The 26,929-nt window shown below is 37.8% G+C and overlaps 1 protein-coding gene across 1 annotated transcript in view; it reads right to left on the bottom strand.

Annotated features, from left to right (window-relative positions):
• Positions 1-26,929, bottom strand: part of KIAA1328 — a gene marked incomplete at its 5' end in the record, with an annotated part of 169,047 nt that overhangs the window by 139,694 nt on the left and 2,424 nt on the right. The window contains 4 exon segments of the mRNA XM_082302257.1: positions 10,652-10,775; positions 19,048-19,142; positions 22,921-23,060; positions 24,743-24,778. Of these exon segments, the coding sequence (XP_082158383.1) occupies positions 10,652-10,775; positions 19,048-19,142; positions 22,921-23,060; positions 24,743-24,778 (395 nt within the window).

The following is a 26,929-nucleotide window of genomic DNA, read 5'->3' as shown; positions in this document are numbered from 1 at the left end:
TCTGCAAAGCAACTAGCAAATTGTTAATCATCTATAATTAAAGACACCACAAGCCCAGAACCCATCAGAGTACATCTCCAGTTTGCTCACATGGCCCTTTATGCATAAAATACACCTTTTCATTTCACTCCATGTACCTTTTTCTACTTGGGTGCCTCCTTCCAACCTCTTCTAAGACATGACCAAGAAAGGTATTCTTTAATGTGTATTTTTATGTATAAAACAATGAAAATGGCGAACCTGTGTAATATACTTCTCTCAGTCTTTTCCTTGACGTTAAAATTCTTGGTTTTATTTAAAATTTTCAGAGTCTGTCCATGAAATGCCATAACTGAGCAACATGCATACATTTAACCTTCATGTCACACAAAGGCCAGCAAGAAGTACTACAAACTTTTAAATAGGTGAGTAGGAGAGAAAACAGCAGAATTTGAAAACGCCACATCTGGTTAAGTCAGGGAAAAGCAGAGAACTGGGCTGGAGAGCCACTGGATCTCCAGGCTCATTCACATGGATCATGTCTGGCTCATAAGCAACACATTCTGTATCTCAGTAGTTACTTTTTCCTGTGACCTCAACTGCATACTGCAGGTTGCACTCACCTGCTCTACCTTTAGCACTCTACTTGCAATGGTAAGGAAGTCATCCTGAGATAAAGTTCATACAGAACCAGATGCAACATATTTATTTCATTTTCAAATGGAAGAAAAGCAGGGTGGTTTTGGTGGTGATGCTGATTATACTTATTTTTATTCCATCATATCCACATTCAAACCTACAATTACTGGCAATGTTGCTCAGGGTTTTGATGCTCCTGCTTTCAGTGCTGATTTCAGTACAAGTATCAAAGTTCTTATGTATTTTTTTTAAGAAGTCAACACTGTTCATACAACAACTACCATCCATACTTAGCTAGCAAGAGCTCATATACCTCTGCCTGTCTGCAAAATGAAAAAAATATTTTAAGAGTAAAACCAAAAACCTGACAATGTACAATGTACAACTCAAAATGCACTTCTGCTGACAGAGTCTAGCAGGTGAAACTGCTCCCTCCCTAAACCTTTACAGTGATGCTCTGCTGCCAGGAAATCCATGCACCACTGTCTGACCAGGCAGCTTGCTCTGTGAGGCTCCATGCCTTACACAGGTGGCAAGCTCAGGGCTACAATTTTTATTTTAACATAATTGCCCTGAATTTTAGAAGACTCTTCCTCCTTCAGGCAGAGGACAGTCTTCCACCATTCACAATGAAGGTATCTGTTACTACAACATTCGGAAGTGACTAATGGGGGTGAAAGCCAAGTTTCATTTCTTACAGATTCTTTAGAATGAAACAAACTATATCTAAAAAGTGCAGATATGCTTTTTTATTTCTTTTGCAGTTCAGGGGAGGGGGGAGGGAAAAGCACCACTGATTTGTATATTAAAGTGCAAGCATCTGTCCTACTGATGACATTCTAGGGAAGCACATTAGCATAAAATTTAACGATGTCAAATAAGTGGATGTGAAATAGGGACTGCGTAAAGACACTATTTCCAAGCCTGACAGAAACATCACTGTTTAGAAATGCAAATGATACCATTATGTTCAATAATTATATGAAAATATGAACAGTTCAGCATGTTTTCCAGCCCTGATGGCGGTTAATGGGATGTACGCTTATGTAAATAACTACTATTAAAGCTAATGCTGAAAAAAACTAATAAATTCATACTAAAGCAACTGATTTAGTACGCTTTTAAACCCCAGCAGTGCTCACTTATTAGAAAGGAGTGCATTCTTATGTTTAGAACTCATTACTGTTACAAGTCACTGCAACTCCATCAATTACCATGCATTAATGAAAATGGGACACATACAAAAAAAAATTATTGCCTCTCAGCAGTTTTCTTTAAAGACAAAATATAGGGGTATTACCATCACTGGGCCTTGAGGGGAACTTATCAGCAACATAATCCTTATTACTACAACTGTACTCCCTGTGCTATAAACCCTGGGGTATTTTTTGTCCCAAGAAGGGGATGACATTTTATGCAAATCTCTTGCCATAAGTGCAATGAAAGTGACCATATTGCCATCAGTAAAAGCTTACCATTTCCACAGTTAAAAATGCATTTAAATAAACACATACATACCAGGACCTGAACTGAAAACTGTGAATGTGAAATGAAAAATTACAATTCCTGAAACTAGACTAAAGAAGGTGTAATGCCAACAGAAGTAAGGATAAAAGGTATACGTAAAAGCCTTCAATGAAATTCTTGTATCTGGATAAATTCCACCCAGTTTTACACTTACACTTTTAATAACCTCCTAGAGAGCCATGGAATTAAGACTTTAAGGATGCTATTCATTCCTCTTTGGATGTTCTCTCCAATTCCTCAGCGTTACTCCAAATTCTCAGCCCTGGTTAAACATCACAACTGATAGGGGAAACAAAACCCAGAGTGCTGTTATAGTAATGAATTCCTAAAGAAATTAAAAGCTGAGATTTACTGAGTGTCTATAACTCTACAACTAACCCACTTTCATTTTCTAAGTAGTCTATGGAAATGAGATATTAGTGTAACATCCACTAGATCCTAAGAAGTTTAGCAAGGCTAAAAATGCATTTATATTAGTTTGCATTGACTGGCAGTTTAAAATTAAGCATGGATTTGAGCAACCTTACAAGAGACTACGGACAAAGAACTGATGCCAAACAGAAAAGATTCATGTAAGACAGTTACCTGTCCAGTCTCAACTACTGCAAAACAAGATGGCACTTTGCTATGGGGAGATAGACTTGTAATTGTTGACTACAAAAGCACTGTCACTAAGGACCATGAAATCCCACATCAGCAGAAAGGGGTTAAGGAACAGATGCAGTTTTTCATCATGGTTAAAGAGAGACAAAGTTCTTACAGGCCAATGTCCACTGTAAAAGCCAATGTTAAATTAATGCTATGCTTAAGTGCAATGCACTTAAGTGCAATGCGCAGCACAAGGCAAAAATAAAGCCTATCCCAGCCTGAAAAATTTCCAATCTAAAAACAGGCAGCAAAACAAGGCTTTCAGAGGGCCAGCAGCTCACAGAATACAACAGCAAACACATGATGACAGTCACTGTGACAAATGTTTGATGGGAGAGAAATGGAATAAAAAAAACCCACAAAACTATCTGATTGCTTTCACTAAATCTATGTTGAAAGAGAGGTATGAAGTGTTTTGCTATCTAGACCATTAAAACTATTTCATGAGTGAAGGCCACTCTAAAAACAGTAAGACAAATTTGCTACTGATTAATAATAAAGCCATTCATTTTATTCTTCAAATCTAAAGTAATTACAAGCCAGAGCATGGCAAATGGATTTAGAAGAAGCCATTACGTCAGAAGAATCCTTTAAAGAAGAACAGTAATTTAAAAGACTGAACTGAATAATGAACTCTCCTGAACAACAATTATTATGAGATTGATTTATTGAAAGTGTATTTAATTATGCAAGAAATGTTTAAACTTTCCAAAATAGTGCAGGAAGACAGAGAAACCAATAGCAGAGTCAGCCCTACGTCCTCATTATAGTTGAGAAGCTGAAGCAGATGGAGAATTCATTTAGTTTAGAAGGATAAAGTACATCAATTTCTCTCAATCCACATTTCTAGTCAATTTGTTACAGTACCAGCTTCAACAATTAATGATCTCATTTTCCCATTTGTGCCTCCTTTTAAAAGATCTCAGTCTTTGTTTTCAAATGAGCCAAATATCATAAAGAAAAAATTTAACTCCAACATCACTTTGAAAGCTCACATGTCTAAAGCCAAATGTTTCAGCAATAACCACAGAACCAGGGGTAAAATTCTCCCAGGTAAGTAGCCTGGTCAGTACAAGTATCTGGAAAAAGCAGGAAGATCTGTCTTTCACCTGAGACACTTAAACTGACCAGCCTGACTCCTACAGAGAATTTTTTTTACTTGAACTGCTTCACTTCTTTTTTCTTAAAATACCTGATATTGATACATGAGATTGCCATGGCTGAACGTGCATTTCCAATGACAGGTGTCTCCTGTTCAGTTTAGACATATCCAGTTCTGGCATGCCCACCACACAGTTAATATAGATAATACCATAAATCTGTGCTTCAGATACTCAGAGCTAGGAGACACGCTGTCTGGGAACCATATAGCTATCCATGGCTATCAACAATCTGGCAGAGCAGAACTCCAGATCTTATTGAGTTTCAAAATCATCAAGTCTCTAGTCAGGTAGAGATCATCACAGTGTAAAAACGTTATGAAACATGGGAGATGAGAGAAGGCTACTGGCCCTCAACACTCACCTCAGGGAAATTCCAGAATTCTATACAAGAGCTGTTGGGTGGGAACATCTCTTCAGTCAGACACATACAGAACACCATTCCACCCTTGGTATAAAACACAGAGCAAATCTGCATCTCCCATTCCACAGCTGTATTTCTATGCCGACACTACAATCTCATGGACAATCCTGCATCACTGAACGCAGTTTGAGGGCAAAAAGCCTGTCCAGCTCATATTCTACAGAGGCGGTTGTTGACTGCTTAGACGCTGCCTGCTGATTCTGGGTATTTTCATAACATGGGCAGTGTGGTTAGATTGGGCTCTAAGGAACTAACTGGGATCAAGCACAGAAAGCTTCAAATGGATCTCCAACCATTGATCCATTTGAACACTCAACATTACAGTATGTTTCACCTTGCTTTAGTTTAAAAGTTCATGAAAAATTTAAAATATCTTATTTACCCAATAGTCCTTGACTGATTCTTCTACATTTAAGTTTGTAAATACATACATTATTTAACCAATACTGCAGTTACAGAATAGCATATAAATATTCAGGGCCTTTTAATAAGTGCAGCTTTTTTTCCATAGACCACAATGGTTGCTTAGAAACATTTACTAGTAGGATACCTGAAATAGCAGTAAGAGAAACACCTTCAAAGAGTGAAGTAGTTGGATAAAATGGAAGAAAGCAGCAAAATACTAATTTTTCATTCTCCTCACACACCTTCAAACAAATTATGATGCACAAGAAGATATATAGTATGCATTCACATATGAAAAATAGAAAGGGAAAAAACATAAAATGATAAGCTGAGGGAGCCAAGTTAAGAAATAAAAGAAAAATAATGACGGTCATTTCAGACCCTCAGTTCATAACTTGTCAGAAACTATACCATCAGGAACAGACTTAGCCAAAGTTAATCTCCAAAATTGTTACTGAGTTTTAAATAAATAGCCTGACTTTCAAAAGCACAAGCTTCCTGCAAATGGCAAATTTGCCTCTATACAGAAATTTTCTTCTTGGTTTTTTGGGGGGAGTTTTTTGGGGGTTTTTTTTGGTTTTGTTTTTGTGGTTTTTTTTTTGTTTTGTTTTGTTTTGTTTTTTGGTTTGTTTTGGGTTTTTTTTTGGAAGGGAGTAGCAGGGGGCACATCAAGGCAGGGACCCATTTTCATATATAGATGGCTTAACTCCAGTGTTAACGTCCACACCCCACCTCCCCCTGACACTGTGCTGTCATTTTGAGTGCAGACTCTCCCCTTGCCAACAGCAGCATCTGGGAGGCACACACACATGAATCTGCCACGCAGGACACTGGGACCACACATGCAACAAAACACGTGGCCACAGCCCTTCTGTGCAAGACCACCTTTGTTCCCTCACCTGTGACGACAACTTGGTGAGTCCAATTAAAAAAGGAAAGGAAGCAGAATAGCTGATATTTTCAGAAGATCAAATTTAACATCATAGGGAAAATAAGGCAGCAAGTAAATTCTTTACTCTGATACCTCCTTTTCTACCATTTTGTTCTTTGCATTAAGCAAGTCAGTAACTCTTTTTCTTCTGAAAAATACTACTAATTTTACATTAACACAGTAAGATAGGAAAAGGAGAAAATATGTAAGTGGCCCTAATTTATGTATGCAAGACTAATGTAATGAACAGTACTATGGCAAAACTAAAAGCATTTTATTAAAGTCTCTAGATAATGCTTATAAAGCTCATTATTCTTCCAGCAAATTAATATTCTATGTCTCACTAACACTACAAGCAAATGAACTGTTTTAGTTAAACTAATATTCATGTTAACTGCATGCAAAACCAACTAATTAAGTAGTTCTATAATATTAAGGACATATGTAAACAGAGTCTGTGATCAATTTTAAGACTAACCAAGTAAATCATATAGGATTTGTAGTGTGAATTTGGCTGGGTCTTCAGCAAGCCGGTCTACTGGAAGGTGTCCCTGTCCAGGGGTTGGACCTGGATGATATTTCAGGGTCAAACTATTTTGTAAGTCTATGTTCAGTCAGAAAATAATTCCAACAAAAAGCTTAAGCAACCCAGCTTAAGTTTATATCCTAAATATAAATTAAAACAGCAATTTAGTACAACTGATTAGTTTAAATCTACAAAAAGAAAAAAAAGTTCGTAATAAATAGACTCTCTTCATCCCTTTATTTGCCTATTCTTTGACTACATAATAATAATTCAAGCAGAGCTTAGAATTCAATAACCAATTTTTAAATTCTTTTAAAAGAAGTTTCCGCTTCACCTATTAATAAAGCTTCACAGTAATGTTAAGGCTGCTTTTTCGTCTTCATTTATGCAGCACCATCAAATTTACATGAAAAAAAATCCCTGATGGGGATAACAAGAAAAGCTAAAGACCACAACATAATTTCTTTGAGCTATGAAATATCAGTAGTATTTGTTTCTTAATAATCCCATCACAACTTTTTTCCTAAGACACATATCTTGACAGTATTGGGGCATCTTACAAAGGATATTTTCCTGATTGTTAAATTAAATTATATTTGGGACCTAAATTAATAACAGATGCCTGAAAATATGTCAGGGAAAAAAAAAGTCACAAGGTTTTCTATTAGCAGCTCCTAGCTAAAGCGGAAAAAGAAGCAGCACAAGTAGTCTAAGTGCATAACATGGCACACACTGCTCATCCCTTACTGTAAAAATGCAAATGAAATAACACAAGAACAAGGAAGTTGCGAGTCACACACTCCAAAGCCAATGCCAGAATTTAGACTGCCACTAGAAGCAGTTTAGTCACCATACAGCAGCAAAGAGAACACAAATACCAAGAGTGGATGCTGTAGAAGACATCAAAGGAGGTTACACATGGCAATTCTTCTCACATGAGGTTATTCCCAAATTCTGTTACAAAAGTTCTAAGAGCGCTCAAATACCCTAAACAGACACATCCCTGCCTGCATCAGCTGTCTTAAAATTGTCTAACTGGTCCTATGTCACCTGCCGCCATCCTGGTTCTTACTAACCCTCACTGCTTATCCCAAACATTTCTGAAACCATCAGTCACAGACTTTTGTTGCTTTCACATCAGTCATGTCCAGCACAACCTCCTTTTCCAAATCCTTCCTTCCAGACAGGTTCTAGATCTCACTTTTCCAATACACACTCAATTTACATTTTTCCCCTTTATTTTTTACATAAACTTCACTTTCAGAAAGTGATTTTTTTTTTCCCCACACTTTCTCATCTTCATAGTTGTAAGATGCTTTCACTGTGGAGGGCATCAAAAGAGTGGGAGCAGCTGTTACTGGATTATCCAGTTCAGCCCAATTGGGCAAATTTTAGTAAAAACAGCAAGAGATGTCATCCCAGCATGCATACCTTAACACCACATCTCCTAAGAACAGCAGCAGTTCTTAGGAGATCTTTCCAGTTTATTATAAGCAAAAGAGTTTATTATAAGCAAAACAAAGTTTTGTTCCTCCCTTGGTTTTGGAACACTTTGTCTGAAACACTTTTGATGAAGTTTCTTTTGAAGTAAGTCTGAAGTGTAAATGTCATGAGACCAAGCCAAGCCAAGCCAAAATATCTACTTTTGACCAAATTATAAGATGATAGGCTTAAATACTGCTTTAGGAAGAAGGTGTAGACCAGCTAACTACTTGAATCCCTAATTTTCCTTAATTCTGTTAGACTAATTATTTGGCAACCCTGACAATAGGCTGGACTATTTATGGTTGACAGCATGCTCATCACTGTTGTTCTCTATTAACAGCACGCCCTAGTACCAAGTATTCAATTTTCAAAGTTTCAACTGCTAAGGAAGGGTAGAATTGACTTCTAAATCTGCATGAAATTTTATATTATAAATATAGTTTTTATATATATTTATTTGTATTTTTATTATATCTTATAAGTATTATTTATATATATTATACATATATTATTTATATATTATATATATTTTACTTATATATATAATACCCAGACAGCACTGAGAAGTTCAAAAGCAAATATGAGCTTGGGCTGCAGACAGAAACTGTTTTTTAAATACTGCTAAGTTACTCAAAGTTTTGTAGTGAGATCATTGCATACCACACATTTCTCTACCCCCAAAGCTTCTGTCATAATTCACCAGCAACAAATTTGAATAGAGGGGGTCCTCACAGCTTCTCAGGGGGAAAAAAACCAACCACAACAAAATAAGGATGGATTTTCCTCAAAGTTGGGATTTCAAGCACCAAACAATACTTCTCCTCCAAGAGTCTCAAGGAAAAAAAACACAAAACAACAAAATACATGTTGCTGAAAAAACCCCAACACAATCCCCATGCTAACTGAACTAAACCCTTACCAATTTGAAATTGCAGTTCGCTGGATAGCTGCTGTTGTATCAGAAGCACCAATTTATTACTGCAGGGTAGTTTTAAATACTGCAGTAAAGAAAGTAATCTTTTAGAGAACAAATTAGCTACGCAGCGGGAAAAACAAAAGCAAAATTGATTTTAACAGACTTTAAGATTTTTTCTTATGGTATTATATCCCTGATATCTTATTTGCAAGTGGACACTACAGTCCAGAAGAACTTAAAGAATTTCAAGTTGCTGTATTACTTGAAACAGCCATAATCTGTATTCAGCATCAGCAAGTAATTTCTACTATTCCTTGTCTCTGCAACAAGCTTTAAAAAATTAAGTGATCAGAATTACACTGAAGATCTTGAATCATTCATGTATGATAGGCAAGTATTGCAGTAGTTAAAATTACATTGTTTTAAATTATAACCTTGTTTTATATATCTAGGTTTTACAGAGTTTTATGAAGTGTAAAATTGCATGCATTAACCTTCTGCCATGTCTACCAGACTTCTGGAAAAGTATTCATGCTTGTGCAATCTATTTCTGGTAAAGAAAAAAATAAAGGGAAAAAACTCCAAACAATAAAACAAGCACTCATGTCTACTTTCCAGTAGCCAAATAAACTCTGTATGAATTAGTGAAAGCTTTGTGTGGATAAATTACAAAAAAATTGGGAACATGCATCCCACCCACATTCATGAGTTCACTGAATACACAAGCTCTAATACACAACAAAATACTGGCTCCAGTGAAATCAGTGTCAAAGAGCTGTTGTCACACCTAATGGCTCTTGAAATACCTCAGATCTAATATTTTCCAGTAACTGTTCATGGCCAGCTAAATTTGTTGATAAATATATTATTTAGTACAAAGAGACAAAATTCTTCCTAAAAAATTAAGTCCCAGTGAGCTACCAGGGATGTTCTAGGTCATCAGGTACAACGCCCTGCTGAGAGAGACCACACATCACTGAATGCCTTTCCTAAGCCAAGCAAGTTCCATCATAAGGAAAGCACTGTTTTTGTTAAGCCTTTCAGTGCTAAACTGTGAAGTAGGATTGCCTGAATTTTCAAGAACCCTCCTCTAAATTCATGTTTAAGTTTCTGAATTATCAACACTGGCCCAGAGCTTGAACAGCCTCTTTCTGTCACTAACTTCATTTTTAACTTGAACATGGGATGGCTCAGGACTGAAAATAGTACTGCATACTGGGCTCCATCATGCTTTTTAAAACAGCATTACTACCCTCCCTATTGGAAATGCAGCTCCCAATGAATCACACACTATTTGCTTTTGCTGCAGTTGTAGCCCTGTGTCTTCCCTATCCCACTGTAGCCAACCCTTAGCCCTCTGAGAAATTTAACAACAAAGCACCAATATCAGAGACTCGGAAGAGAAATGAAAAAGAGGATTTTGTAAAGCTGTGTCACACAACAGAAAGAAAAACAGCAATTCCTGCAATAGTGACCTCGCATGTGATATTCCAGGATTGGGACTACAGATATGCAGCTTAAAGAAATGCAAGTCACAGTCTGCAAGAAAAGAGAAACTGCTAACTGTTTCTACAAACAAACAAACCAACCCTACACCAAACAAAGTCTAAGCTCGCTAAACCTCCTAGTACATACATTTAGTTCATATGCATTTAGTGTAGATTCTCTTTCTCTGGACATGGAGAGAAATGGAATATCATGCAAGTCTTAGACCTAAATTACGGCCACCTAACAGAATTAATTAAAAAGAAATAAAAATCTATAATCATATTTTAATGTGTAAATTCCTTATTGTCATTTCTAGTTGACAAATATCTATTTCATAGCAAAACAACATCACAGGAACAGCTGGATGGCAGTTTTAAGCTCAAATGAACCAGTGTCACATGCTGACAAGTCATCTTTCTGATTGCTTTTGAATGGCAGCACATGCAGATTTATTCTATGCCACATAGAATTATAGAACAATTATTTCACTTTTTATTTCAGTGAGCCATTGCACATATTTTTAAAGGATATCTTCCCTTTCCTTGATGATAAGTTCATTCTGCTCCTCTAGCTGTCTGATCTTCTTCTCAAATGACTCCTGTTCAGCTTTCAGCCGTTCTTCTGTCACTTCTTTTTCTTCACTTACCCTGAAAAGAATTTGAGAAAAATAAAATATTTGCCCATAACCACAGTGCGTGACTTCCAACTCCTCCACCACTTTGCAGGTAAATGGATAACATCCTTTCCACCCTTAAGCAGGTTAGTTCCTCATGATGTTTATTCTAATATATTACACAGGAAGATGTGTAGACTTTATGCAATACATCTCTTTTTTTTCCAAAAACACTGGTCTCAGTAGAGCACAGGCACATTAATGGGCAGCATGGAAGAACAAAGTAAGGACCTGAACCCCACAATCGAGTTTTTCCAGTCCGATTCCCTCCAGCCATAATGAAAATTCACTGGGATACTTACAAACTTACAACATGAAGACAGAAAACTCACATGGGAGAGCTTAGCTGACATGACAGGAAGAAAATCTGGAAAACTTCTCTGTTTCTTAATCTATGAACTAATCCTTTCACCTTTACTGGTCAAATACAAGTCCAGGAAAGAATCATTTTTCTTATTAGCTTTCTCCAAACAAAACAGTTTGTCCTTTTCTGAGGACTTTCAAATATAAAGCTGCAGGAGTAAATTTTCCTTTCTGTCTGGGGCATGGCACCCTGTATCTTGCTGCTCAGTGTAAATAATTGGATCAAGATTAAAAGATGACAATGTGAGAAAGGCTTACAATGATCATTTATTCTGCACCTTAAGAGCAGCCTGTAAAAACAATTATTCTGGTATCACGTAGGCAAGAAGATCATTATGCACAGATGATCCTGTAACTATGCTAGAAAACGTGGCATGGAAATCATGGTTCTATAAAAGCTCCACGAAAATATTAAGTAATGAGCTTAGACTAATAAATATTATTGCTCTGCACTTAGGTGATTTCTGCTGCTGAAGGCTCTTAAAGTTCAGTCTTTAATGATGATGAAACAGTTGCCACAACACAGGTGACAGGAGACCAAAGCAATACAACTTTTCAAAAACTCCAATTTTAACTTCCTTTAAGTGGAACAATCTTACAGGAAGAGAAAAGAGGAGGGAAAAAAGAAAAAAATAAAACTATATATATATATAAGTATTAGACTAAGCCTTCCACTCGTCCCATCAGACTCATATTCTCAACAGAATGTTTCATTCAAGGACTGAGCCATACATTTGATACCATGGCTTCCCTTAAGAGGGCACAGATTTGTTTTGATCTTCCAGTGGAAAAGTCGTAAGTACCACAACTGGGTCACTCGCCTAGGATGAACTACAGACAAGCAGTATTCCCCAACTCCAAGATCAACCCACAGCCCTTCCCATATCAGCTCAAGCAGACTGCATGAAGTTGGAAGGAAAAATACTGAAACTGACACTTTTTCTCTACAAACCTAGAGGGAGACAAACAACAAATACCATATAATCAAATTCTTTAAATTAGGCCAGTTTGAAAGCTTGGATCAAACTATTAATCATGAAGTTTCTAAAATACAGGAAAAAAAAGATGCAGGTTTAGTGTAAAAGCATTCTAATAGTCAAATGTGCAGGGTCTCACTTACAACCTTGGGCCTGGCCTGGGAAAGTGTGATGAGTTCAACCTGTTCCTAGGCCCCTTCCCCTCCATTCACAGGCTGCCAAAAAGGTTGTGCACGCAGCATTAAAGAAACGTGGTAAAGAGAACCACTTGTATCAACTCTGGACCCACAACAACACCTCTGCGTTCCTCAGCTAAGCAGGCAACAAACTTTTGAGGAATATCCATTACACATCCTTGCAGTAACAGCCACAGGACATTTGCCACAGGCTGCAGACCGAGGCTTTCATATCTTACCATGGCCCATTTGTTTCCTCTGAGTCCAGTGCAACGACCTAAATGACTACAGCATGTATGACCTTCCTTCACATAATCAGTGAAGGATGCAAAAACAAAAAGAGACAATTAGAAAACCACAGTGAAGACTGCAATGACCATACGGATCAAAGACAGTAAGGGAACAAGAGCAGGGCAGGGAACCGGAAAGGAAAGAGAGAACAAGTACCATCTCCAAGATGCTATGGAAGGAAGGAACCTTGCTCAGCAACTTGAAGGAGTGATGCTGCATGAGAAAAAGGTTTGGGGTAACAAACACTGGGCTATGCTGGCACCCAATAGCACTGAAGTTGAACAACAGTATAAGAAAAAAAGAGTATGAAAGAACAGAGCACTAGAGAAATCAGACTAAACCTAGCAGGCTTTACTCATCTCTAGATTCTGTGATTTGTTGCTTGTATCAGTGTGCATCACATTCACGTGCTGTGCTTGTATTTAACACAGATCACAGCAAGTTGTCACACTCCCAGACACATGAATATATTGTGCCACATATCTTGTGCAGTAAATGACTGAGAACAGTAAGTGATCTTAGAAGAAATGTGGCAGTATGTGTTTATGTATCACAAAGCAGGAGACAGCCCATAAAGGGCAGGAGAAATACAAAAGACGGTTACTCACAGGAGGTGGCAAAAGGAAGTTAGAGAAAAGGAATGCAAGAATGTCATCAGATTATGCTGGATTTATGTCACTTCCTATAAATAGCTCAGTGAGAGGTTTTTTATATACTTATATCTTTGTCTTCTGGCAGTAAAGAACGTATGCTTTTTAGCAGAACTATGGAGGGCTTCACTGATGCTGCACAAAAACATTACAAGGCTCATATAATGCTCCTCAAAAGTATTTTCACCCTCTGTTCACCCACTTGGGTCAGAAAAGAGCAGTGAAAGAATGAAGGCACAACTACAAAGGGCACAACTGCTCCACTGAGCAACATGCTGGTGTCCAGCTCCATTGTTCTTGCTTCCAGGATCAAACAGAGGACTGACAGCTGAGAGCAAAGACAATGAATCAGTGGAACTGTTCCTTCCATTTAGTGTCTGCAACATTTTCTTGCATGCAATTCACATTCACCTGCCTTGTGCCACAGGACATGCACCATCTTTGTTCAAGATTTGTTTTAAATCCAACACTTCAAAGCCTATATAATTCTAGATGCATTTAAATAAATATTTTATTTTACAGGCGCCTCTTTCGGAAAATAAAAACTCATCATGCAAATATATTGACAAAAAGCCCTCCTGGGACATCTGCCTTAGGGTTAAAATTAATTCCTATTTCACCAGTTCCAATTATTATTGTATGGTCCCAAGTCCACTGCTGATACTAGTATTTCTGCCTGATCTAAAGAAGGAATTGATAAAGGAGTTTGCTGATGACACTGACTCATTCCACTGAGTAAGCAGGACTCATGCTCTCCAGGTGGAATTTTTGAAGCACTGCACAAGTCAACAGCACTTCAACTTTTATTTGTTTAATGAAAAACTGACATGTACAAAAAGAGTGATGATAATACTCAGATCAGCACTACACTAGGGACAGAACTCAGCCCTTTCTGACTGAAAGCAGAGTTGAGAAAGCAAATTAAAGACAATGTCTTCTATTTTTTAAAATCTTAAAAAATGAGCTTTTACCAATAGAAATCTGAAATGCATTAAAGACATTGCAGCTCAGCTAGTTAAGACAGAAGACAAACTAAGCTAGAGATATAGACACTGAAAACTTCACTGATCAGTCCTATACTCCTTGGGAACATTAATCTTTTCATAAATGCCAATCTGGTATTAATCTGCCAACTGGCCAGCAAAGATGAGAATAGTTTGGTGACCATCCCTGAAAACTACAAGTTTTCAATTCCAAGCAAAGAATGGCATCTGGAACATGCCCAACCCGGGGGGGGGGGGGGGGGGGAAGTAAATCAAGCAAGGGCCAAGATAAGACCATCATGCAAAGCCCAGAATACACAGATGTCATGGAACGAAACCAGGTATTTCAGATGAAGAAGAAAAGAGACAGAAACAGAATTTTTGTCCAAGGATCAGCATTCAAAAATTTGATAAATTTTACTCAAGTATCATGTGTCATTTGTACACATTAGAAAAAAATAACAAAAAAAAAGCTATGGGCCCCAAACCTAATTGAAATTGCTACACAATGGATAAATTTTATGATATGCAACCAGTAAAATACAAAACTAGATTTCACAGCATGAATTTATAGCTACAAATGACTTTTTAAGCACAGAAGGTAAGTGTGATTGGTGATACAATAATCCTGGGCATGCTTTACCTATCAACACAAAGTAATTTCCAGACAAGCTTAGGGATATCTCATTTGCAGTCTCACTGCCTGACCAATTAAGAAAACTGCAGCACAAAATTGCTTCTAAAGTAACACACAAAAAAAGAGAAAAGATTTTGATGTTAAAGCCAGATAACAATTTGGTTAAATATGAAGTATCTTCAGGAGAGAAGGCAACCCAAGAGGCCAAACACACAAGATTTGTAATACAAACCACAGGCAAGTTTTCCTTCAAAGATCTTAAGAACTGTAAGAAAAAACAGATATACAGATATGCACTATAATAGCTTTACTGAAACTTCTGCAATGGTTTCCAGTTCTGTAACCAAATTAACATTCTGTTTTGATGCCCATTTTCGCAGTTTGTTAGCAAATTTCAATTTTAGTTTATCAATTTCAACTTCATATCAAAGACAGTAGAAAAGACTAGTATCCCAAACTGCTAGCACCCTACAAAGAGTTTAGGAATCCAAGGAGGGAAGCATTTTGTCAAAAAGGGATAAAGGGCTGTCTGAAGGCTGTTCTAGTAGCTGCCAGCTACTAGAGTCAAGTCATTCTGGGCATGCCTGTGATCTTGACCAGAAAAACACTAATATAATAGCAAAAACCATCTTGTCTCCCATTTGGAAAGGGAAATCCCTCCCTCCCATGGGTGCATAAGGGCATTATGATACCTTTCTACCTAAATTGCTTTTGAAGATTTGTTTGCAAAGACAACAGGAAGCCATCTTTCTCTATGTTTATCTTATTTGAAGAAAGAAAGAATGCAAAATAGGTACCAATTTTCACCACTAAAAACAAAAATTAAACTTTCATGAACCATTCTACATCACTTAGTCAATGCCTCTGCTCACTCAAAAGGCAAATTTCATATGTGAGCTGTACAGGCATCTCTGATCAGGGGAGAAGTATTTATGATGTACCTTCCATACTGGGAACCCCGAAGTCACAGAACTATGGCTATGTATCAGTTAGGAATGAAGTGAATGCTTGCAAGCACACACACATTCACTCTCTGCTAAGGAGTTATGATCCTCTCCATTCAGTCAAACGCCAAGACAGAGAGAGCTCTCAAAATCTGCGTATCACTTGAAGTATTTCACTCTAGAAAACTTCATAATCATTCTAAGTGTGGTGTCTAGCAAGTCCTTAATGTTCAACAGTCAACTGGCTACATCCCAGCGGGCCCTGCACTGCTCCTTCTCAGAAGAGGCTAATGTGTCCTGACACTGGCAGCGACTACGAGCACAAGAACCTTTCTGTGTCTTCACCGTGTCACTGCTCATTTCATTACATAAGCTGATGACTGCTTCAGGAGCAGCCTGCAGGAATAAAAGCTCAGAGAAAGTCTTCTTTGCCTCTTTTGAAAGGACTTTGCTCATAGGGAGAGATAAAATTTGCTCTAACTGTGCCACCTTCACCACCAAGCCAGGAGGACCTTACTGAAAACATGAAGGTGCCACGCTGGTTGTCTTTGAAAATAATGACTGATCACACTCAAGAATCCCCCATTTACTCACAAAGCACTTTGGTATTCATGGACATGACTCATTCTTCTCAGAAATTCATCTACAAAAGCAATTTAAAAAGACTCTGCTAACACAATAAATTAAAAAGCTCAAATTTGCAACATTCGAGTGTTTTAAACTTTGGCTCCAGTCTCCCATTCTCATTTCACCTTAAAAGGATACATTCAAAGAAAGGCAAGATAATGGTTAGATTTACAGGTGGCAGCACAGATCAAAAACTACGATTATTTAGCCTAGAAAGAAGGATTAGAAAGGATATGGCTGAGTCCTTTCTTTTGACCCCGTCTCAAAATCCAGTTCCATAAAATTCTGAACAGCTAAGGTAATGTCAGCCACTGGAATCCCCAGCAGCAGATCTTTACAGCCCAGAAACTATTTTTTTTTTTCAGAGAAAATTATATTAATGTAGCCAGCATCAGCATTTACACGTACCAAGAGAAAGTCTGACACTCCAGCAAATTAACAAATGCACTGGCACACACATCCTCAATGTTCAAAAGTGCAGTGGGAATCAGAGTAGGAAGAAGAGAAGTAAAAAATAGGAAGAGGAAGAAAAGTACAAGAGAGCTCACTCCTTCAGCAGTCACAGAAGTCGGGGAAAGACCACTACCCTGAACTGCTCAAGCAAGACCTGGCTAAAATTCAAGCCCCAGGAGTCAATCATATTTTGCAACAGCTTTCCACACAAACAGAATTTTACCACTTTACAAGAGCCTTCACACAACTACTTACTGATCAATCTATTTCTTTTCACCATCCTGCAACAGATGTGCACAAATTAGCCTCAACTACCATCCATAAATTGTAGCAAAATAAGGAACAGTGAGGTATAGCCCAAGTGAAACTTTTATTATTCCAAGTATTTACTGCAGGACAGTGTTTCTGTAGAACTTTCGGCATTCTGCTGTTCCTTTTTCTTCTCCAAAGTAGCAAAGAATGTTCTACTGCTTGTAAAAACTCTCTATCATTGCACAACTAAGAATGAAAATTATGGAGAGTTTTAAAAAAGTGACGAGGTGAGCGGAATTAAAGTTCAACTTCCCTATTACTCTGCAAAGGACTTTTAATTACATCCAATAAAAATATGATTAGGTTTAAAAATAAAAGAGAACTAAGTGTAAAATAATAGTGTTCCACTAATTTTACTTTTCAAAATTAATGTTGCTGCACCTTCTATTTTTCTTCAAAGAAATGTCAGGCAGAAATATCAAACTGTCCTCAGGGAAAAATCACAGCATCTGAGATTTAAGAAGAATCCCATGCTCGAATGAATTAGTGTACTGCTATTCACTAGGGAGCAGTGTATTATGAAGAACAATGTAATAAAAGGCTTTTTTTAATATTAGAATATACCTCTATATATCAACAGTGGCAACAGTGTCCGAATAGCTCCAACATCTGACAATTTGTAACCAGGCTTCCCACCAATCTACTTTTTATGACAGTCTTAACTATACATTTTCTAACACAAGGCATGATAAAATAGAGTTGCAAGCATGAAGAACTTCAGAAATTACTAAAATACTGTATGGCAAGAAATCCTATATTAGTACAAATTATTAGCAGGTAAAATGGTTCACTGGATAAGGATAATCAGAGAGAAAATATTCCTTGCTGCACCAGAGAGTTATTGCATGACCTTGAGCGAGTAAGTTAATTTCTCTAATTTTCCAAATTTTCCTATATAAAATGAAAAAGGACAGTAATGCTTGCCAGTTATTGCACAGACATAAGGGATCTATGTCAGAAATCATTTCCTTATTACCAGAGAACCTACATTTTGTTCTAGAAAAATTTTTCCTTTAAAAAGTCTAAGTATGTACACTAACTTTTAGCCCAAAGGACCTGGGATCATCTCACAAGACCTTTCCCGCTGATGTGGCAAACCCTGCCAAAGGCCCATGTGCTCCTCCTCATTTTTACAGCCACTCTGTAAGAAACAGATTTCCAGAGATTCTGAGGTGTTAGAGACAAAGAGTAGGACAAAAATCTCCTCGCTCTAATTCAACCTCTTTTTCATATCCTTTACCTTTAGGAATGTAACTAGCACTCGAATGAAACTTAGAAAACGACGTGCCAAAGCTGAGAAACTTGCACTATTTCTGCCTCTCCTTTCAAGGAATAGGTAGAACCTGGAGAAATTAAGGGTAGCAAGAAGTAGTTTGGCTAGGTAAGTAAAAATTACAAAGGCAAATCATTATCAACATGTTTCAGCCACAAGATCAGCAATGCACCTTTAATGTGGCCTTCCATATAAAAGCTTACCCCTGACAAATAACAAGCACTACAAAGTTTCATAGCAACAAAGTCTGTCATTTCCAAAAGCAGAATGTGTTTATTTATAGCACTTGATACACACAACAAACATAATCCTAGCCCTATCATTAGGTTATTACAGATGAATTACTGCTAGTCACAAAACTTTGGCCTTTGTCTTAAATATATATTCAGGGGCTGAGGAAGCAAGGAAAAACCAACCAGGCTGCTTCATACCTCTTCCAGAAAGAAAAATTGCCTTGTGCAAATATTCAGGTTTTTAATGCAGTTCTACATTGCTTGATGTTAATTAGAGAAATGACTCTCTTTAAACTTACTGCATTTTCAGGTGATGCTTCTTCTTACCTGGCAAGTTCTTTAATTAAGTTTGCAATGCGTCTCTTGTCCTCAGGACACAAATCCTTTAAAGAAGCACTCTTCATTCCTCCTTCATTAGTGCCCTGAAAATTTAAAGTTACATTTTAGAAAGTACTGTTTAAAAGAAAACAAATATTTCATAAGCTATTAAAAACATTTCAAGACCTAATAATTAGAAGCTGAAAGTAGATCAATTCCAACTAGAAATAAAATTCATATTTTTTTAAAACGTAAGTACATTTCAGTGAAACAAATTACCAAATTGTGAAGAATTATTTTAAGAGATTTGTAATTCAAATGCAAGCTGCTAGCTTCAATACTAAAACATGCTGGGTAAAGTTTTAAGACATGCACCACTCCTTGATTCATACTAGATAAAGAGAAGTAGGTTCTCATGACTTGGAAATCTAGTGCAGCAATATCCAAATCCAACTCTGAACTTTATCATATTAGGATCATAACGCAGGCAGTAGAAAAAAAAAAACAGAACATGCTGCCTTAGCATTTATGGCCAAAGCATACAAAACAGCAAATGTTGTTAGTAGACAGTACATCCCTTATTTAATTTTTCTAATACACAGAAAAGCACACACACCTTCACACGTGGCTACTGTTTGGTTTTAAGGCTTATTTGCCACTTTCATAAATAATACTCGTCAAAAGAGAGCTGTAGCAGGCCTGAGCACTTCAGATCTTCCACGCATTCCCGGGAATGCACACAGAGAACCGCTGCACTTGCTACCTGTGCTCACCAGAGGACACTCTACTGCCCGGCATTCCATACTTCGGCTGCTTCCAAGCAGGAAGCGGTTCTAAACCGGTTTTATTCACCAAAGTTCCTGCGATCGGGTGTTCAGTTCTTTTGTGCTAGTGGTAAGCACGAAATACGAACCCCAAGATAAAAGCACCAGTAAGAGCCATGATGTTCTGTCCAGGATTTTGGCAAGTTTCAGTATTTCCACTCAATCTGAAAGAGTTTCAGTTTATACTTTTACCAACCTCCTCAAGTGCATGCAGTGCTTAACATCAGATAAAAGAACGCCACCAAATGCCCTGCAGTTTGGCCAAGTCAACACAGTAGTGCACAAAAGAATATAAAGCCAACACTGGGCTTCTCTCCTCTCATTATCAGTAACAGCAGCTGATCTACACACACCAGAGAGGAAGTGACCCCTTTCCTTCTTAATTGCTTCTTAATTGCTTCTTAAACAGTGTCTTAAAAACAATTAAAGAAAAATGTCCACTACTAAAAGAAGTGATGTTTTCATACAGAGTCATGTTATACTCGCCTGACCCTTCAGTACACTCTTAACTTCAGTGTATTTTTCTCAGGGGAGAAGGGAAAGGAATTTCACAAGGCAAATTTCAGTACTTTTCAAGGGGCATTTGATTTCACAGTTTCCTTCCCAAACATATGCCACTTACAAATGAAGAGAGAGTATCTAACTTGACTGAATTCAACTAAACGTATGGTTGAAGGAATTTCATTTCCCATGCTAAAAATGTGTGACTTTTTTTTTTTAGCAGACAGATGATGGAACTTCTTTAAGAAAAATGGAAAGTTACAGTTCTCGAAAAAGAGAATGAAGCTGGATCACATTAGTGAAGGAGACTGCAACAGAAGGTGTCTAAACCTACTACCCAAAACGAGGTACATACTGTCAGACAAACCTCTGTGGGATGAAGAAGAATATCAGTTTTTTCTATCACCCATAGCTATGCAGAGATGGTACACAAGAAATTCTCAGAGGCAGACTTGTACCATAACACACATCAAAATGAAGCTGTTGAATAATGCACAGCAACAGCTCAACCATCAAAAGAAGAGGACTAAGGAGGTAGAGGCCAAGACTCTTTTGTCTCCTTTTCCCAGATTTCTGTCCTTTCTACACAGTTCAGGATATAACACAGTTTTGGAACTCAGTATTGAGAAGATACTCTCCCCATCCTGGAAGGTGACAATCTGCTTGACAAAATCATACAGAATCACAGAAAGAACCATAGCAGCTCGCCTACTCCAGCCTAGAGCATTTTACTCAGAATTAGTCCAGGCCAGGCTGGATGAGACTTTGCGCAGCCTGCACTACTGGAAGGTGTCCCAGCCCATGGCAGGGATGTTGGACAGGATGACGTTTAGGGTCCCATCCAACTCAAACTATTCTGATTGTACGCCAGAGCAAAGCCATCAGCTCTCCCTACACATGCACACAACACTTTGCAGAAAGTAAGTTGTGTTGTTGATGAAAATTCCATGCAAAAGAAGTTCTTCTTCAATAACAAGTAAAAACATTTGTTCTGTTTGTTTCAAGTAATTCAAAGCTTATCTTCAGAGTACAAAGCTCCCAGGAGGACTTAGCAAGGTAAGCAAAAAAACAGAAGGTTTAAAAAGACAAAACCAAAACATAGCTTTGAACACATTTTGCTGTCAATAATATAAAAGCACGAGTCACCAATTAAGATTTCACATATTGGGCATTATATTTTTTAAAAAAGTACACCAAAACCCATTTATACAATGGCTTTCACAAAAAAGGAGTAAAAACTCTCTATACAACAAGTAATGCAATCAATGCACCATTCAACAAAACAGATTTTAATGTGACATATGAAGGCATCTGTGAGGCAGCAGGCTTGTAGATACTTATGAAGAGATGCTTCTACATAAAGACTCTGCATAATGGGGGCTATTTGTGGAATTTATCTGCATGCCACTTAACAGCATCATTTGCAAAGCAGAGGTACATACCAGCCTCTAAAAGCAAGTACTGATAAACAGATAAAGGGAAATTGTACAAGTCCAGGAAAAGCACTAAAAATTAATACTAGTTTAATAACTAGTCATGTGTCACGCTGAAGGATTTGAAGGACAATGACACGGTCAAAGCAATAAGAACTGAGTAACCTGCCTTCACATCAGAGTTTTGAATGTACATGTGAGGCACACAGCACTTACTCAGCACACAGAAAGCACAGAAGGACATCTTAGCTCAGATGAAGAACAAGATTCAACTGCATGACAATAAAACAGCAATGCAGAAGCAGTCAAAGGTTTTAGATCCTGCCTGCAAGTGGGAGGATGCCAAACCCTAGTGATTTACAGGCTGGCCCAAGATGACTGCTAGGTAAGAGACTTAACAGTACTCAAATGACTTACACAGTCATTGTACTACACAAACCATGTTAGAAAAACGGCATGTCTCAACAGATTTCTGAACATCACAGCATCTATCACAACACAGAATAACCTTCCAAAGGAATCCCCGCTGCTTTGAAATTTCTAATGCAAGAAACTGTAGGAAAAACATCACCTAGTGTCACAGGAGGAGAACACACAATTCAAAGCAGCTGACATCAACTGACAAAGCTACTTCTATTACTAAAATGCATTTTGAACTCTTACTGTCAAAACCAAAATGTGCTTTTACCCTTCTAACATGAGCAGGCTCAGCAAAAAGGTCTCTAAAATGAGTTTTCACTCGTGTTTTTTCTAAATGAGATGACTAGAGCACTGAAAATGAATAAACTGAACCTAACTTCTTGCATGTTTAGCTAGTAAAATTAGACACTACCCAGGGCTACATGCACTGTCTCTGTACAAATACACACCACATGGAAACATAAATAATCTGTTTTACATAGCCCCACTTACACACCACTTACATAAATTAGCACATTCAGCCTTTGTTCTCTTTAGGTGATAATTTCTGCTAGAAAGTCACCATGTAGAGCAGGCAAAAAGTTTAAGAGACTGTAAAAATAACAGTACTCTAAAACTGTTTAGAAGTTATCAATCTAAGAATTTTCAGCCATTTTTCCTACTATGGGCACTCTTAAGAGTAAGAAAAATTTGTCTTTACTGACCTGCTGCCCTGTCAGACCTCCTGTACCTCTATCAGGATCCATGGAAACAGAAGCAACAGCTACAGGCACCTTCAGTTCCGTTTGACCTGTTTGATATTTTGGCAAACACCTTGTTCTTAAATTTCCTTTTGTAGACACTCCTGTAAATGAAAGACAAGCAGAACATGCAGATCATAAAGTGACAAGGGGCCCTACTCTGCCTTGTATAACCAGACTTCCACAAAGAAATCCTTGCCGCAGCAGCTCTTTTTTTTGGGGAAGAATAAGCACCTCATGAATATGTCTGGAGTTCCCCCCATCCTCTCACTCCATACAAAATTTCATTAAGAGGAATACATCAGCGGAAAAAGAGGTGCATGGCACTGAAGCACACCCAGCCACAATGAACGTTTCGTAAATTCTGAAGTGCACATTAAGTCTTCAGACTGAGGTTCAATGAAAAAAAAAACTGTGTTTGATTAAGATGCAAAAGCGTAAAATTGAGCTTCTGCTTTGATACCCAAAGACAGTAAGGAACCAACCAGCAGTAAAGCTGTTAAAAGTACCACTCATATAATAAAATACCACTTTTTCTGTTACACAGCCAACCTACTGATGCTCAGGCTGTTTGTTCCTTTCAGGACCAGGCATATGAGTAAGGCAACACTGCAGTGCACACTCCACAGATCATTTGCCAAACACTTCCTGCCATAATTAGAATTAGATCACCACTACAAACGGTAAGAACATGAAAGCACTGAAAATCCTGATGCTGCAATTACAAAGTACCAACACTGACACTAACATTAAAATCTCCCAGGCCAGATTAAAGCCCATAGCTTCTTGGTACTGCCTCAAGGGTTGAATTTTGTCTGTTCAGAAGTGCAAAAAGTTTTGAACAAAAAATATTAACTTCATACTAGCAGATAGATTACATTTATTTGGGTAATGGATATCAGAAGTGTACCAGCAATTCAAGCAAAAGAACTAAATTATAAGCTGTATCATCTCCATGCTCATACACAAAGGAAAACAATGTTCCTGAAATCCTCTTCCACAGAAGGGGAAGACAACTTGCCAGAGTGAATCGATTTCCATCATTTAGGATCACTGCTTTCTTTCCAGGGAACAGAGAAAAACAATCCGACATCTCCTGGCTTAAAAATCTCTGCATGTGTTTTGTAGTTCAACAGAGATGTCTGGCCAGTACTTTCAAAGGGCATCCACGCTACCTCAAACCCAGAGAGTACAATTCCTCAAAACTTAGAACTACTGAATGACACACACACAACTTCAGTCTAGAGTTAACCATCCCCAGATATGTTTTCAGGACCTGGTGTCACTTGAAGAGCTGCATTTGAAAACAATTAAGAGAATTCTGAAGGGGAACTAAGAAGTCTCATCTTTTCCCCAGCAATATACACAAGCATGCACTCAGTAAATCAAGGTCAAAAGAACTAATAAAAAAAAATTGCTTTATCTGTACACAATGAATCTTTATTTCAATTGGTACCTTCAAAATTTACAAGAGACCTGAACACCTCTAATGCTTCAACATTCCTTGGAGACCACATTAAAAATTCAGCTTGCCTTATAAGTTGGATAAAGTCATGCTGTACCTGCAACAGAAACAACTCCCCTGGAACTATTCATCTTAGACAGTATGCTTATCTAAGCAGCAGAGCATAAATCCTCTGCTATAATCACATATGTCCCATTACAACTTATGATGACTCTCTACCTTACACACACTTACATACACAAACCACATACCTGAAAAGACATTGCAAATTTTATCATCCACAGGAAGAAACCTTTTTTTATGTCTATTAGAAGGTCATACCTGAAACAGATACCAGTGGATCTTCTTCATCAGAAGCTGCATGTGGCTTTGTCAAAGGAAATAAAAAGAGAGGAAGCTTGGCTCTTTAAACTGTAAAAAGAAGTATTTAGTCTCTTAATTTTACACAGCTGTTGATAAGAAAACAAACTGTCAACACTTTGGGAGCAAGAAAACCAAGGAAAACTTGGTTAGAAAAAAAAAACATCACCATAGAGATTGGTAAAACAAAAGGCCTTACTCCTTTCTTCACTGTGCATTAACCTTCAGCCTGTAAAGATTATCTTAGAGGTCACCTTTGCAACAGATCTCAGGGACCAGCCCCAGTTACAAGAGCAATTACAAGAGCAATTAAGATAATGAACGAATAATATTTATTTAAATTTAAACAGTTTATCAGTATATAGGGAACATCTTGATGTGTAGGACAGGCAAATTCTGAAACAGTGTTTATTGATATTGCAATGAAATATATTTTGGGTGATACATTCTAAGAAACATAAACGCAGATAAATGCAAAAGATTTCAAAGGAAGTTGGTTATTCCCATCTGATCATCACATGATGAGTAATACATAAAAGCCTGAGGACTGATTTTCTTTAAGAAGTTTCAAGAACTTTCAAATATCCCAGAGGTTTAACTATTAAATTACTTGATCGCAGAAAACACTTACAAATCAGAAGCAACAGGGCACCATATTATCTTGTGCTATGTTAGCAGTAACTGAACTTGAATCCCTGCCTCTTAGAAGCCACTAAAAATAGGACTCAGTATAATTCAGGGAAGGGTGTAAACCATATTGTCTTCCTTAAAGAAGCAGTTTCATTTAGCTGAACGTAAAGATTTATTCCCACATAAATAACTTACATACTTTTTGTGCCTGAGCCCCAGCCAGCAACTCAGTACCACACAGCCACTCCCTGTCCAACTCCCTGCCCCCAGAGAGAAACAGTAAACCTCCTGGGTAAAGATAAGAAAAGTTTAACAACTGAAACAAAATAACGTAAAGGGAAGAGGGAGAGAGGATTAAAACCCAAAAGAAACAGGTGACGCACAGTACAGCTGCTCATTGACCAATGCCCAGCCCTTCCCCCAGCAGGAACTGGGAGCTCCCAGCCAACACTCCCCAGTTGACTGGACATGATGTTCTGTTACGGAATCTCCTTTTGGCCAGTTTGGGTCAGCTCTCCTGGACATGATCCCTCCCAGCTTCTTTTGTATCTGTTTGCTGGCAGAGCATGGGTCACCCAAGTCCATGTTTTTGGGTAAGCACTGCTGAGCAATATCCAAAACATCAGCGTGTTACCAGCATTATCCTCATGCTAAATACAAAACACAGCATACCAAGTACAAGAAAGAAAATTAACTCTATTCCAGCTGAAACCAGGGCAATACTAAAGTGGAAAACAAAAGCACAGGGCACAAAATTCTCCTCCACTATTTTTTGTTTATACCTCTTTACTTTCCTCAACCTTCTATGGCTGGCCAATTAATTCAATTATCTAATTTCTGTACTGTTAACAGATAAATGCATTTAAGGTTTTGCATCTGCATTCATACAATAAAGTAAAATTGTGAAAATATTTCAATAACCCTATACAAACTCTTGCCTTAACTACAATTTGATTCTGATAACACCATCTCAAAAATTTAATTTAGTAAATTACCACACAGTGGAGAAAATTGGGAAAACTCTAGGAGCTTCCTCCTGTGGACACCAACTTCAGTCAACACCCACAGTCCATCACACAACTGGTACTTGTCACACTGGAAGGGCTTGATCACAGGCTCACTTATGATCTTGTCAATGTACTTTATCACTTGTAAACAATTATCACTCACCAGCCTCACACCAGTTTAAAAACACACTCATTGAGTACTGCTGTCAAAGCCAGCTCTCTCTACAAACACTGAGAGCATTTCTGTTCTCACTTGTGAGCTGCAGACTGCAATCTCCAGCTGCCAAAACACACTGTGGGAGCATAGCACGAACCAGGCAAGGAAGCTGAACAAACTCTATGAGGAAGGCACTGTGCGTACTCTCTTTTCAAAAGCACCAAGGTGGATCAAAAGTCCGAGTCTGGATCACAGCCCAGCTGTGTCAGCACAACCACAACAGCAAACTGCAGGATACTGAGAAGTGTATGTTCAGCTCACACTGCTTCAGGAAACAACAAACTTCAGCACAGG

The sequence above is a fragment of the Coloeus monedula genome, assembly GCF_965178545.1.
Source record: "Coloeus monedula genome assembly, chromosome: Z".
NCBI classification, from domain to species: Eukaryota; Metazoa; Chordata; class Aves; order Passeriformes; family Corvidae; genus Coloeus; species Coloeus monedula.
This window is presented reverse-complemented; position numbering and strand designations above follow the sequence as displayed.